Source organism: Dendrobates tinctorius, unplaced genomic scaffold, assembly GCF_039654945.1.
Source record: "Dendrobates tinctorius isolate UK_male_01 unplaced genomic scaffold, ASM3965494v1 ptg000046l, whole genome shotgun sequence".
Lineage (NCBI taxonomy): Eukaryota > Metazoa > Chordata > Amphibia > Anura > Dendrobatidae > Dendrobates > Dendrobates tinctorius.
In genome coordinates, this window is record NW_027361714.1 from 31,893,005 (window position 1) to 31,909,304 (window position 16,300).

The 16,300-nt window shown below is 43.5% G+C and overlaps 1 protein-coding gene across 1 annotated transcript in view; it reads left to right on the top strand.

The window, feature by feature from the left end:
* LOC141089611 (enoyl-[acyl-carrier-protein] reductase, mitochondrial-like) overlaps window positions 1-16,300 on the top strand; it is a 176,306-nt gene that overhangs the window by 91,096 nt on the left and 68,910 nt on the right. Inside the window, exons 4-5 of the mRNA XM_073576115.1 lie at window positions 2,741-2,884; window positions 5,446-5,548. Of these exons, the coding sequence (XP_073432216.1) occupies window positions 2,741-2,884; window positions 5,446-5,548 (247 nt within the window). The remainder of the gene's footprint in view (window positions 1-2,740; window positions 2,885-5,445; window positions 5,549-16,300) is intronic.

Consider the following 16,300-nt stretch of genomic DNA (forward strand, 5'->3'; position numbering starts at 1 on the left):
TGGAGCAGAATTTACAGGGCCCATTATACACTAGAGCATTAGAAATGGGGCCCATTATGTTTGGAGCATTATTTGGGCCCATAAGACAGTGGAGCTTCATCCAAGAGGACCTACATATACTGTAGCATTATGTGGAGCTCATCATATACTGTTTCAAACATTATATGGGACCAATGATTCTGTATGGAGAAATAGATGGGCCTCGTCATGAGATGTAAAAAGTGAAGTATTTTTCATTGTACTATACCGCTATTTCTCTGCCGTATCGGAGCATGATGAGTTGTGGTATGTGTTAAAGGGGTGCTCTTTCGCCCATGGCACATGAAAACCTGGAGCCAGCCCTACCCCCCCACAACTTTAGCCAAATAACCCCCATTTTCAGTGCGTAACTTGTATTATGAAGTTAATTAAGGTTGACAAGCTTAAGTAAGAAGAATTGATGCTTTTGGCATTCAAATGGGCACTGTAGGTGTGTTTCCTGTCCTCCTCTCACTGCCGACTTTTATTCCCCATTGACTTACATTGGGTTTCGTGTTTCGGGACGACCCCGACTTTTCCCCATAATCGGCCGATCTTGCTCTACCCGACTTTTGGAAAAGTCGGGTTTCACGAAACGAAACTCGACCCTAAAAAACCAATAGTCTCTCAACTCTACTGAGCTGCAATACCAGCCACAGACTCACACGTATGGACAACGCTGTGTTATATGCTGCAGGGTGGTGGAGGTATTGATGGCCTATCAATGGGATCTTTTCTTTGTATAGGCCACCAGCTATTACCTGCAACCAACCTGCAGCACCTATACACGTGGTCAAAACTGTTGATACCACTCTTTTCATGACAGAAAAACCCACAATAGTCACAGAAATAATTTGAATCTGATAAAAGTAATAATAAATCAAAAATCTATGAAAATGAACAAATGAAAGTTAGAAATTGCTTTTCAACCATGCTTCCACAGAATTTTTAAAAAAATAAATTTCAGACAGAAATGATGGTACCCTTAACTTTATATTTTGTTGCACAACCTTTTGAGGCAATCACTGCAATCAAACGATTCCTATAACTGTCAATGAGACTTCTGCACCTCTCGACAGGTATTTTGGCCCACTCCTCAAGAGCAAACTTCTCCAATTGTCTCGTGTTTGAAGGTTGCCCTTTCCAGACAGCATGTTTCAGCTCTTTCTAAAGATGCTCAAAATGATTTAGGTCAGGCCTCCTAGAAGGCCACTTGAGAATAGTCCAATGTTTTCCTCTTAGCCATTCTTGAGCGTTTTTAGCTGTGTGTTTTGGATCATTATCCTGTTGCGAGACCCTTGACCTGTGACTGAAACCAAGCTTTCTGACACTGGGCAGCACATTTCTCTCTAGAATCCTTTGATAGTCTTGAGATTTCATTGTACCTTGCACAGATTCTAGACACCCTGTTCCAGATGCAGCAAAACAGCCCCAGAACATAACAGAGCCCCCTCTATGTTTAAGAGTAAGGACAGTGTTTTTTTCTTGATATGCTTCATTTTTCCATCTGTGAACATAGCGCTGATGTGCCTTGACAAAAAGTTCCATTTTTTTCTCATCTGTCCATAGGACATACTCCCAGGAGCGTTGTGGCTTGCCAACATGTAGTTTGGCAAATTTCAGTCTGGCATTTTTATGATTTTTTTTCAACAATGGTGTCCTCGTTGGTCATCTCCCATGAAGTCCACTTTGGCTCATACAAGGACGGATGGTCGGACACTGATGTCCCTTGAACTTGAACTTCACTTTTAATCTGTTTAGACGTTTTTCTGGGCTCTTTTGTTACTATTCGTATTATCCATCTCTTTGATGTGTCATCAATTTTCTTCCTGCGGCCACGTCCAGGGAGGTTGGCTACAGTCCCATGGAGCTTAAATTTCTGAATAATATCTCCTGAGAAAACTCATTCCTTCTCTCTTCCTCTGGTCTATGTTGATTGTGATACATGCCATGTCACCAAATAGCACAGTGAGTATCTGTAGCCCTCTATACAGGCACACTCACTAATTCCAAGATTGTAGACACATGTGATGCTAATTAGTGGACACACCTTGATTAAACATGTCCCTTTTGTCACATTATTTTTCAGGGGTACCATCATTTCTGTCCAGGCTTATTTCATGAGTGTTATTTATTTTTTTAATTCTGTGGAAGTATTGTTGAAAAGCAATGTCCGACTTTCATTTGTTCCTTGTCATAGATTTTTGACTTATTATTATTTGTGTCAGATTCAAGTTATTTCTCTTACCATTGTGGGTTTTGCTGTCATTAAACGAGGGGTACCAACAATTTTGACCACGTGTGTAACTCACTGCTGTCCAAGGTGACAGTTGCTTTTTAAATAAAGGGCGTCTGTCAGCACAAAACACAGGCTCTCCGGACACCCTTGGCATTGTCAACAGTTCTGTGTGTCTTCCCGCTTACTTATTTTGCATCTGTATCTACTGTTCTTCTGGCTCCTATATTGCTAAATCTGTTAATCAAGAAAGTAGGGCGCAGAGACATAAAAAGGTAGGTAGAGAGGAGCACTGAACCCTTTGGCCACACCAATGGCGCACTGGGCGTCTGTGTTTGGTTTGAACAGTCATTTTGTACTGAAAAATGCCCCTTGAAGCATTATTAGCTATAGCATCGGTGCAATTGACACATTTCTGTTTTTTTGCTTAGTTTACGAGTTAATTACTGATGAGCTAAATGTAAGATTTGTTTCCTTAAACAATAGGTACGTGGAGAACCGAAGCCATTTGCAAGTCCAGTGACGTCATTTCCATAAGTAAAGATATCTCTCTCCTCAGTGCCGCAACGCTCGGTGTTAACCCTTGCACTGCTTATCGTATGCTCATGGACTTTGAAACTCTGAATGTCGGTAAGTCTCTTTAAACTTCAAATTATTACTGTAAAACAGTCTATTTATTTTTCTATTGTCTTTTCAACTAATACTTTTATTAAACGTATAATAGAGAACACATGAGATAAATAACCAGTAATAAATATGTATGCAGAACTCCCAAAGAATGCACAGCTGTTGTTGTCAAACACATCTGACAGGCACTCACACTTACAGCTGCCACATTCATATTCACCTGTCTACAGCGCAGGGAGAATTCTTACGCCACATATGGTGGAGTCACAAACCTCGCTTTCTGGAACAGATGACTCCTTTCAATTCTTTAACTAACCCTTATCTAATGAGCTTTTACAGAATTACAATATAGAAATCAAATTGGTTTAAAACATTACACATGACACCGACACTGCAAGAAAGAGTCCTTGTAGAGCCATTGAATTGTTTCCATATCTGATATAAATAGGAATAAATGTCAAATAAAGATTTTAATCTGATATTATTAATTAACTAAAAAATATGAATATAGGATAAGAAAGAATCCATTAATCCAGCATTGATAGGACCTTGAAAGGTGAAAATGTATCTAATATTCTGCATTATGAGTCAGAAAAATATATTAAAAAGTGAATAAAGGTTGAAAAGCTTTGAGTAGACAGATCAACCTTGTTTTAATAAGGAAAATTTCGTAACAGATTATCTCCACTAAGTCGTACACCAGTTGGTCATGTCTGACATTCATTGTCTAAGGACAGACCACGATGCCAGTGCGGCTGTGGGTCTCCTGACCCACACTCACTAGAGTCATAGGGTCACGATGAGGTTGTTGCGTTCAGGTAAGGAACTAATGGGTTTGACTAGTGATGAGCGAGTATACTCGTTGCTTGGGTTTCCCCGAGTATGCTTGATTAATCTCCAAGTATTTTGGCGTGCTCGGAAATGTAGTTTCTGTCGACTCAGCTGCATGATTTATGGCTGCTGGCCAGCCTGAATACACAAGGGAATTCCCTAACAAACAGGCATTCCTCACATGTATTCAGGCTGGCTAGCAGCTGTAAATCATGCAGCTGCATCGACTGAAACTAAATCTCCGAGCACGCTAAAATACTCGGAGGCCACTTGAGCGCGCTCGGGGAAACCCGAGCAACGAGTATACTCACTCATCACTACTAATGACCAGTCTAGACATTGTGGTATGTAGTCTTGCCACAAATGTAAGACTTGTGGGGAACCTGCCTAAAGGTATGCTCACACACAAGCAACAGATTTTCTGCAGAGATTTTCAAAAAAAGAAAATTTGCAATGTATTAGCAACATGGTGGCTTAATACATAGTACTGTTGCTTTTCAGTTCTGGAGTCCTGGGTTCAAATCCCAACAAGGACAACATCTGCAAGGCGTATGTATGTCCTCTGTCATGACCGACATGGTTAAATCTAGCGGACGACACAACATATACCAATAATGGAATGGAATGGGGTAAGGTAGACCCTAACTGTAGGGAATGAGGTATGGGGCACCTCCTGAACTCCAACCTGTGCCTGATGCAAAACTCCCCTAACACCCTAAGCGGGTCCGTCCCTCCACCGCTGTCACATGCATAATCCCTGATTGTCACCTCACTATTCCCTGGCTAGTGCACTGGTCAGCAAGGACGCTAGCATCACCACTGCAGATGGTGAACAACACAGGGAGAGGGTCAACAACAAAACAAACAGAAAAAGGGGAAATAGTACATAACACTGTCCCTGCTGTAAAGCACCATACAGCAGAGGATAAGGCACCAGGGCTGCAAATGCAATGAAAACAGCAGATTCCCCCCTGAAACCAGAGAGCTCTTTACTCCAGGCTCATAGATTACTCTATCACCGACAGTCAGCTGATGTGTCATGTGACTTTTTAAAGGATGGTGGAAGTGGTCACCACCCACATCAGCTGACTAGCAACAAAGCAGCTGACATTAACCCTTGCATCCTTGTGATCCAATTCATTTGAGAGAATTGGATTATGCTAAGCTGACACTGATAAAACTCTGATCAGAGAATGATCGCAATGTCATTAACATAATCGATACATTCTCTCATATGAAAGAATCTACACTTTCGTGAGCGAACCATTGTAATGATGTCTGTAAAGTTCTTTGGATTTAATAGTGCTGCATACAGTAAGTGAGTAAAATAAATACAAATTAGTTATAGTATTACCAAATCTCATCCAAATGCTAATTGAAAAATCCTGGCAGAATTTGAATGCAAATTGTTCTGCAGCGTAAATAGTAAATCAACGCCAAATAGATTTGGGGTGAAAGTTTGCTGTAAATATTCCCACAAAAATTCTGCCTCTGAAGAGCATACAAGGCCTTATGCTAGTAACCTTGTGAAATGTCTCATTATATTACAGTTCTATGTTGCAAGCAAGTTCATCAGACCTTTTGGATTATTATATGCAGGATTGAAGAAATTTCACAATATTATTTATTTTGTCTGCGTATTATCAGAATTGCCTCTTGTGTGCTTTACGTTTCAATAATAACCTGCAGGGCCTTAATTTTGCCTTTGAAAACTGTGTTTTTACCTGCGCTAGGAGACACTGTGATTCAAAATGGAGCCAACAGTGCTGTCGGTCAAGCTGTTATTCAGATTTGTGCTTCGATGGGTGTGAATACCATTAATGTAATCAGAGATAGGTAAGAATTATTTAATTCGTAATATTTCCATGGCTCACAAAGAAATAATGCTACATATACATAATAGCGCCATTTTTCCTTACTAGAGATGATCAGTATTTCTTTCTAATCTGCGCAAGCATCTGAAAATTATAAGGAAAAAATATATATATATATACAGGTTACATTTGAATATTTGTGTTTATTTTTAACATTGAAATTTCAAAACTAAGAAGGCAAACTTGTGGAATTGTGGAAATCACAGAATTGATAGACATGTTAATGATATGCAGATGATGAAAAAGATGGAAACAAAACTCAAAACATCTCGATTTATTCAGTGTCGAGAATCAGTGCCGCTCACATGCCAAATACATGCACTTACACATCTTGTCATGCTGTCAATGAGGTTATTAATCATTGTTTGAGGAATGTTGTGCCATACTGAATGCACTTGGGTACACAATTCAGCTAGATCCTCTTCTGGCAGCTTCCTTTGCAATTGCTGACCAATGACATCCTAGATGCGACTCAAGTATGGAAATATTCCACATAGGAGCATGTTTAGGGCATGTAATCTGCTAATAAAGGTACAAGCAATGTGAGTCCTGGTCTTGTCATGTTGAAAAGCGACTCCTGGCACACTTTGGAGAAATGGCAGTATCACTGGTTTCACAAATTAAATTAATACAATGCCGAGCTGTTAGCATACCTGAAATTAAGACAAAAGAGGTCAGGCTATAGTACACTTTGTCATCCCACACCATAATCCTGAGAGCAGGACCGGTGTGCCTACGACTGGAGTAGGACTTAGATTCAAACTTGATATTTTAAAGTATACATGCCCATGCTATTCCAGCCCCCTTCCCAAGACTGTTGTCTCTATTAGTATTACTAGCTTGCCTGGAAGAAATTAAGATTTACTACAAGAGCTATATTTAAATAATACTACTATATGAGATTTGTTTTAATCATCATTAATAATAATAATAATAATAATAATACTACCATATAATGGTAATATCAGTTTTACACTATTGCTCTGCAGACCATAGATGTGTGTACTGTACAGGTTCTCACCATAGGTGTGCTTATTGAACGCAGTCATTCATTTTCTCTATTCTTTTCCATTTGACTAAGGCTGGTTTCACATTTGCGGTTGTGTCCGCAGCGTTTAGGCTGCATACTTCTGCATGCGTTGTGCTTTCCTATCTTTAACATTCGGGACACAGGTACATGCGATTGGATGCTTTTTGCCATGTTTGACGACGCATGCGTCATTTCGTTGTCTACGGCTGGGTGCGGTAAACGCAACATGTTGCAATATTGGAGGCATCAATTTGCCACCTAGAAACGTATGTGGTTGTTTGCGAAAGGAATGCGTCGAAACAATGCATTGCAGTCTATGAGAACTTATGTGTTCGCAAGCACACGCGTTTGCGTTTGTGAACGCATGTGTTTTTCCTGAATAAACCTGTCTAGACACTAATTAGCCACCCCCCACACACAGACAGATAAAAAGAGGGAGTGGGCATTGGCAGACCACAACTCTGCAGACTGGGAGCTAGAAAAGAAGGCGCTCTGAACCTGTGAAGAATCTCCCCTTTGGACGATGTGAGTATAAAAGCCAATGTCTGTCTTTTCTTTTTTCTCTCTTTATATATACTAATAATTTCTGTCTCTTTTTTCTTGTAGCATTCTTCAGAATGTCTTCATCTTCTGAGGAGTGCCCTGGCCCTGAACATGCTGGACAGGAAAGTGAAGTGAGTACTCACCTCTAAAGACTGGCAAGTATTCTCTTTCATATCTACTCATGGGGCATTTTTTTTTCTTTTTCAGAACAGGTCTTCAACTGCAGCAGAGGCCGAGCAGGAGCAGCAAGGACTTGTTAGGGTGGCAAGGTGGTTCATAAGTATACTTGACTGATTGTACTTTGTTTGTTGTATCCTGACTGTACTATTCTTGCCTGTTCATTTCTTCACTTTGCTTATTTCTTTACCTTTTTGATCTTGACTACTGTTGTTCTTTTTTTCTTGACTTTACTTATTCTTGCCTGTTTTCTGTCTCTGTTGTTTTCTTTCTTTTCCTTTTTTTAATCTCTCCAACATTAATGTCTTTCCTTCTTTTCTAGGTTCCAGAAAGGGATGAAGACCTCATTGACAACGACATCCTCATATCCCTGGTCCATGAGCGAGTCCCGTTGTGGGGCACCCGGGTTCTGCAGCACTCGGACAACATGGCGATCAAGCAAATATGGAAAGAAGTGGCCCAAGCAATGATGGATAGATGGGATGATGCCCCGGCTCGGGTGCGCAAGGCATTTCGTAAGTATTGCAATGCTGTGTGATGCAGCAGTGACCTTGGCCGGGATCACACAACTGCGTGTGATACAAGAAACTTCTGAGAGTTTCTCTCATCACACACAGTTGTGTGATCCCGGCCAAAAGTGCATTGTCTAACCATTTTTTTTTTCCACAGTGCTCAAAGTCAGAACACTTTGGCATTCGATGAAGGATCGCTTCAACAAGGACCTTCATCAGGAGTGCCGGGTTCCCAGTGGTTCTGGAGCAAGGATCAGAAAATATAAATATCATCGCATGCTGACATTTTTGAGACCGATCCTTGCCCAGAGAACATAAGTATTTTTGTGGTCTACTGGATTGTGTTTTATTGCATAATCTGATTTTTTTTATTACACAGGAGTTGGAGCTTTTACTATCGTAACTGTTTGGTACTAATGTTTTTCTTTTCTTTTCACAGCACCTGGAGCAGCACCCTTGACCCTGGTTCCGGAGCGATCCTTCATCGAACAGCCATGGACCCGTCCCAGCCATCCACCAGCGAAGCAGCAAGTGGGCCAGCAACACAGAGTGGAGACCAGGAAGCTGGTCCATCAGGTGTTCCCCTGTCCCAGGCCTCTGCCATTTCCTTTTCGGTGTATCCCCAGCAGCGGCAGAAGGCCTCGGACAGGACACTCATGCTCGAGTTTTTGCACTTGAGCTCAATCTTTCATGATGGACTCAAGACGATGGGAGACAGATTGGATAGTGGCTTCAACCTTATGAAGACACTTATCCAGGATGTCAACCAAAGCCTTGACCAAGTGAATGCCAACCTCCAGAGGTCAGCACGTCATTTTTTCAATCAAATTGAACAGGGCATGTCAGAACACCTTACTCCTGATCTCCAGCTGAATGTCATGCAGGCCTGCAATGCTGCTTACATGCAGGCTATACAGCAAACTCGGTATTTTCAGCAGTCAGTGGTGGCATTTCCACCTGTGCCAACACTGACACGCTTGACCTCAATGCTGAGCTCTGCTGCATACCACTGCAGGGCGACCACTATTCCAAGCCCTGCCTGACACCACTACAGCCCCACCACCATACCGAGTGCTGTTGGACAGCCCACCGCCACCACAATTCCAAGTGTTGCTCCTGCTTGGACATCCTCCACCGCCACCGGCATGCAGCAGCAGCACCAGGACCCTGCAAGGACCTTCACCACCACCAGCATGCAGCAGCAGAACCCGGACCTTGACAGGCCGGCCATCAGCACCAGGTCCCAGCAGCACCCGGACCCTGGCAGGACCTTCACCACCAGCATGCAGCAGCACCTAGACCTTGACAGGCCGGCCACCATCACCAGGTCCCAGCAGCAGCAGCACCCAGACCCTGGCAGGACCTTCACCACCAGCATGCAGCAGCAGCACCCGGACCTTGACGGGCCGGCCACCATCACCGATCTGCAGGAAGACACCACACCGAGGCTCCCCAGACACCACTACAGATCCCAACAAAGGAAAAAAAAACACGGACTCTCACACTCCCTCCACCCTCACCTCCCAATGTGTCTGTGATGTCAGGTTTGTCTCTCCCTTCCAGTGTGTCTCTCCTGTCCCATGCCTCCAGTACCATCCCTGACCTCCCTGATCCCACTAGTTTAATCGCCCCTTCTCCTGCAACCCCTGCGTCGTCTTTACCCAGCCAGGCGTCCCAGCTCAACACCCCCCAGTTCCATCACTCTACCCCAAGCCGCCGTAGTTAATTTTTTATTTTTGTAAATAAATTTAATTTTTTTTGCCCCAAATACTGTTTGGTTCTTTGTGTATTTTGCCACCGGCAACACACACCGTGCGCCATAAAAACACTGCGCCGTACACTTTAAGTGTTTGAAGCCACAGAGTTCCAGGAGGGACACACCTTGAGCACTGCAGCTTTGCTTCTTGTGTCTGTGATGGAGCTATGAGTTGTCGAAAACTAATTTGACTTGTATTTTCTCCAGGATCTCTTCAGTCTGCTTAATCTATGTGACGAAGACTGAAGAGACAATGGAGGTAATACAAGACATAGCTAAACTCACCTGACCAGCTGTCAGAAATAGTGAATTCAGGATGCACAAAACCCAGCATCCTGAACTCACTATTTCTGAAAAATGGCCTGGTGAGTATAGATATGCCTTGCATTACCTCCGTTGTCAATTCAATTCAATTCAAAGAAGCTTTATTGGCAGGACTAAATACACATTAGTTTTGCCAAAGCAAGTGTACAGAAGGGAATGGGGATAGGGACTGTAGGAATGTTGTGTAGGGGTTGTAGGAAAGGTGGATGGGGCAGATCCAGGATGGGGCTATGGAAGTCCATGGCATAGGGAAGGTGGATGGGGGGATGGGGGCAGATCCAGGATGAGGCTATAGAAGTCCATGGCATAGGGAAGGTGGATGGGGGATGGGGCATATTCAGGATGGGGGCCATAGAAGTCCATGGCATATCATAGTTCTCTTTCTCGCAGTCTATGACATTCACTCACATATTGCGCTGCTATCTCCACTGCTCTCTCTTCTTCCCCCAGCAAGATATATGTTTTCTCTTCCTCCTTCATGGTGACGAAATCTGGGAAGAGATGTGAGAGTCTCCTGAATTGAGTGTCCCTCACTGCTGAGTACTTGGAGCAGTGTAGCAGGAAGTGGATCTCATCCTCCAGGACCTCCTGGTCACAGTGTTGGCACAGTCTTTCCTCCCTGGGCTTGTAGCTCTGCCTGTGTTGGCCGGATTCGATGGCCAGACTGTGGGCACTGAGTCTATACCGGCTCAGGATCTTGCGGTCTCTGGGGTCCGGGAGTTTCTCCAGATATGGGGCCAGTCTGTAGTCTCTCTGTAGACTCCAGTACATGGTCAGTTTCTGTGAGCTGATGATGTCGTTCTTCCAGTCACTTACGTACCTCTCCTGGCCTTCGTCTACCATCTTCCTGATTCCGGCTTTTGTCAGGTTGCTGTGATTGGTGTTCTGGTCAGGTTGGGTTTGGGTGAGCTGTTCCTAGGGCCCTGGCTTTTCTGTTTCACCTACATGTGTCAGGGCTTTATGGTGATGGGAGCTTGGATTGCTCCTACGTAGGTGAGCCCGGAATGACAGTGCCCTCTTTAGAACCGTTAGGTGTAGAGGAAATTTGCCCAGCTCGGCCCGGCAAGCACTGTTGGAGGTGCTTCGATGGACTTGGAGAAGGTGCTTGCAGAATTCCAGGTGGAATATTTCTGTTGGGCTTGAATCCCACCTTGACCAGTCTGGGTAGGTGTGAGGACCCCAGACTTCGCTGCCATACAGGAGGATTGGGGCGATGATAGAGTCAAAGATTTTTAACCAGACCCTCACTGGTGGCTTTAGATGGTAGAGTTTCTTTCGGATGGCATAGAAGGTTTTGTATGCCTTGTCTTTCAGGGTCTCTATGGCTTGTTTGAAGCTCCCTGACTGGTGAATCTCTAGGCCCAGGTAGGTATATTTGTCCGTTCCTGTAAGGGCGCAGTTGTTGAGGACAAATGAAGGGTGCTGGTCTGATTTTCTCTTCTGGAACACCATGATGTTGGTTTTCTTTAGGTTGACCGGTAGTGCCCAGGTGGAGCTGAATTTCTCTAAGATTTTCAGGTTGTCTTGGAGGCCTTTTTCGGTTGGTGACAGAAGCAGCAGGTCATCTGCATACAGCAGGAATTTCACCTGCGCGTCGTGGAGGGTGAGACCTGGTGCTGTGGAAGATTCCAGAGCGGTAGCTAGCTCGTTGATGTAAATGTTGAAGAGCGTTGGGCTTAGCTGCAGCCTTGTCTGACTCCCCGGCTCTGCTGGAAATAGGCCGATCATCTGCCGTTCACACTCACACTGCAGAGGTTCTCGGTGTAGGAGCTTTTGATAACATCGTAGGTCTTTCCTTCTATTCCGCTCTCCAGCAGTTTCAGGAATAAGCCTGGGTGCCACACCGAATCTAAGGCCTTTTTAAAGTCCACGAAACAGGCGTATATCTTCCCGTTCTTTGTATTGTGGACGTTTCTCTGAATGAGGCTGTGCAGGGTGTAGATGTGGTCAGTAGTGCGATGGTTTGGCATGAACCCTGCTTGGCTCTTGCTGAGGACGTTGTGCTCGGTGAGGAAACTGAGGATCCTCTTGTTCAGGATGCTGTTGAACAGTTTTCCCAGGTTGCTGCCGACACATATGCCTCTGTAGTTGGCTGGGTCATACCTGTCCCCATTCTTGTGGATGGGTGTGATGAGGCCTTGATTCCAGGTACGAGGGAAGTAGCCGGCACTTAGCACAATATTGAAGAGTTTAACCATTGCGGCCTGTATTTCTGGTGGGCTGTACTTCAGCATTTCTGGTAGGATTCCGTCCAGGCCACCGGCTTTTCTACATCTTATGGAAGAGATTCTCTCTGCTACTTCCTGTAATGTAATAGGTGCATCCACGGGGTTTTGGAAATTTTTTACTTTTTCCTCCATTGCTTTTAGTTTTGCCATTATGCTTTCCTGTTCTTGGCTTAGTTCTTCCTTTGGAATGTCTTTATAGAGGTTTCTGAAGTACTGGAGCCAGATGTTGCCATTTTGGATATGGATGTTGTTTTTCTTGTCTTTTGTGCCCATGTGGTTCCATAGTTCCCAGAAGGAGTTGTCTTGGAGGGCATCTTGGAGTTGGTTAAGCTTGGTAGAGATGTAACTCTGCTTCTTCCGCCTGAGGATGGTTTAGTGCTGCCTTTGTATGGTTTCATAGGCTTCCCTCAGACCTGTCTGGTTGGGGGTCTCTGTGTTTCTTGTTTGAGGCTGTTCTCAGGGTCTTCCGTACAGCTTTACATTTTCTGTCAAACCATCCGTTGATCTGTTTTTCTTTTGATCTCTTGTAGTTGACTTTTTTAAGGTCGGACAGTCTGGCCATTGCATAAAATATATTGTTGAGGTCTTTTGCAGCTTGACTCACTCCCTTTGGGTTAGGCTGATACTTGTAGTTGTAGAAGTGGTGGAGCATCTGCTGTATTTCAGGTCTGCTGGGAGCCTCTTTATACTTTAATGCCGACATTTTGTGCCATTTATAGGATGGAGGGTGGGTGAAGAGGCTGCTCTGCTGTGGCTTTTGAGTGGATGGTTTCTCTGTAGATTTCAAGTACTGTCTCTTCAGTCTATGTAATCTATTTCACACAGACTGAAGAGACGATGGAGGTCATACAAGGCATATCTATACTCACCTGGACATGTGTCAGAAATAGTGAATTCATGATGCTGGGTTTTGTGCATCATGAACTCACTATTTCTGACACATAGCCTGGTGAGTATAGATATGCTTTGCATTATACCTCCATTGTCTCTTCAGTCTGCGTCCAATAGATGCTGCAGAAGAGACGCAGGATGAAGTGACGTCAACTACCATACCACTGACATCATAAGTGGTTTTGAGAGGAAAGACATAGGAGACTCGGTACAGGTAGCAAAACACTTTCTTTATTAACAACAAACATTAGGAACATTTTAAATATGATTGGTACAGACCCAAACCCAACAGAACATTTTACTCCATATCATCTTGCCATTCCACACATCTGATGTCAGAAACAAAGTAGGCAGCAAATTGGGCCCTCATGTGGGCAACTTCAACTGTTGATCGCAGAGGGTGATGCTGGTAATCTGGCAATGGGTTTGCAACTGGTTCATCCAGTTCGATGTTGGGTCACTCCTTAGCCATTATGTAATTGTTGAAAACCACACAGGCTTTGACAACCTCATCGACTGTCTCCATTTTTAGATTAATGGCTGTCCCAAGAATGCGCCATTTTTAGACAAGAATCCCAAACGTACACTCAACAGTTCTTCGCGTCCTGGTCAGTCTGTAGTTAAAAATCCTTTTAGTCTGGTTGAAGTCCCGACTGGAATATGGCTTCAGTAGGTTTTCACACATCTGAAAGGCCTCATCCCCAACCATAACAAATGGCATCAGTGGGCCTTGAGTGTTGGGGAGAGGTCGTGGCAGGGGTAAATTAAAAATTTTTCCATACAAGCGTGAGCCCATATTAGAGTTTTTAAAAGTCTGGGAGTCATTGCCACTGCCAAAAGCTCCAATGTCCACGGCGATAAAGCGACTGCCCGCATCGGCTATTGCCATGAGCACTACAGAAAAATATTTCTTGTAGTTAAAGTACGCCGATCCAGATCTGGCGGGTTTGGTAATCCATATGTGCTTTCCATCCACTGTTCCCAATCAGTTGGGGAAATTACACACTCGTTTACATCCCCATCCAGGATATTTTGTAAACTCACTCACTCCCTGTCTGGGGCGAGAATTTGCTTCAATGACTTCTTTTTCATCAAAATATGGACAAATTTAGCTCAACCAAATTTAAAGGCATTTCAATAAGAGCTCAAAAGACATATCCATATAAACAATTCAAAAGGATAAAAGGACAATCTCACCCATTGTTGGTTTTCCTTTATCCAATTCAAGGAGCCGGGGTCCATGTATTAGCCCTATCAGTCCCTATTATGGACTGATCCTGACACCCCAAGACTCCTGCCCTTACAAGGACAGTCCACAACTAGCCCTGCCACTAGCCAGCCCTTGACTGACTCTGTGTGCCTCCCGACGCATTTCCTCAATATCTTGATTCATCAGGGGATTGGCACATATCTTTCTTTTGTCAGGAGTAACCAGGCAGCATATCCCACCAGGGATAGCATAGAGGTAATGGCAATGGCAACCATAATAGTCCAAGCTACCTCTTATATAGTGAATTCAATCAATGATCAAAAGTTAAAACACCTGATTAGAATGATTCAGATTCCATATGGGGAATAGGCCTATTCTTAATCAAATCCCCAGTGCTCCTTAAACACAAAGAGCGCAGACATGGCAATTGCCTTATTATTAAAAATCCCCAACATGTGTGATTTAGTCAGATCTATTACTCACAGTTAGCATACAGATAGACGCGCCATATCCTAGCGTCCACTTCCTGGTTACAACCAGGTGCACGTCCCTTGTCTCCCTTCCGGTGTGTGAAACGCTATTACCACTTCCGGTTTTTCGACGAGCGTTCCACCCAATACTCTTACTAATGAAAGAGTGGGGCCTTGTATGTGGAACATCATTACCACTTCCGGTTCCCGGGTGTGCGGTCCATCAAGTCACACCACGGGGCATTTCCCTTCCGGTGTATGGAGCGCATTCAACACTTCCGATTTAATTTGTTTGCGTTCAATCAAATCACAATGCGGGGCATTTCCCTACCCCTCAACACATGGAATGCACGTTTTTATCAGCAATACTATTATAGATTACCCCAGCAAACTACCAAAATTATGTAAATAATCATAATAGTTAGAATCATACTAATGATAAAGCTGTTCTACGTACACATGTATGAAAAAATCAGCAAGAAGAAAAAAGCGTATAATCAACATGCAAAAATATCAATTTTATTCAAATTTTATAAAAAGACATAAAATCACATATACATAATACTAGATTTACAAAAAAGGTGCCAACAGTGCAAAGTCATGAGCCCAAATGTACTACAAAAGCAACACCAAAACTGTGCAGGTAGGGATTATATTCTAACATCACATACTAAACATAGTAGCTTTAATAGAAAATAGTCTTATATAGTCCTATATGTGTAAATCATCAAAATTGCGCTGCTAGATAGGAGTCATATAAATAAACGTCCATAGTGACCTACCAGGCTTCCAGTGATGGTGCCACATCCCCAACGCGTGTTTCGGCGGCGTGCCTTCGTCAGCCTGCTTTCCACCTATATATCATGTCATTATTGCTCCATCTATTACATGTAAAGCACATATAATAAGTGCGCATTTACAGCAGAGCCATATATATCCAGATATTTTAGTATTATTTTGTAAGGGGATTTTTTTCTCCAGCTAAAAATGGAGACAATATTGTTATACCATGTCATATAATGTTCGTGCTTTCCAGATATTTCAGTTTCCTCCACAGATAATCATCCTTAAATAAAGCAAGCAAATGTCAGCTGCTCATTCAGACCAAGAGGGGAGACTGTATTTAGATGGAAAATCCATCTCGTTGGTGGATAGGGGGACAAATTCATCCAGGAGAACGTTCCACCAAGCCCGGCAACAATTCCAGACAGGGTGGAAATTCCTAGCCGGTACTGAAAATGGAGCGATGATAGGGTCTCTCTGGTAGCCAGCTTACACTCTGGTGGACTTACCGAGCAGGGAACCAGTGGCTTTCTGCTCCAACACAGCTGTTAACAGTACCAGCATCCTGAGGACACTGACACTGTTAATAGTGTTACAATCAATACAGTCCACAGCCAGACCAGCCCATCTGGCTTTTGCCAGAACTATCCTTTGCCCAGTCCAGCCTTGGGTGTGACATTCACTCATGAAAGCCTCTTTATGGAGAAGCCCATGTGGTCTTCAGACTAATCTCTAGCCATTATTGCATCCAAGACAAAAGCAGACCTCATCATTGAAGATAATAGACTTC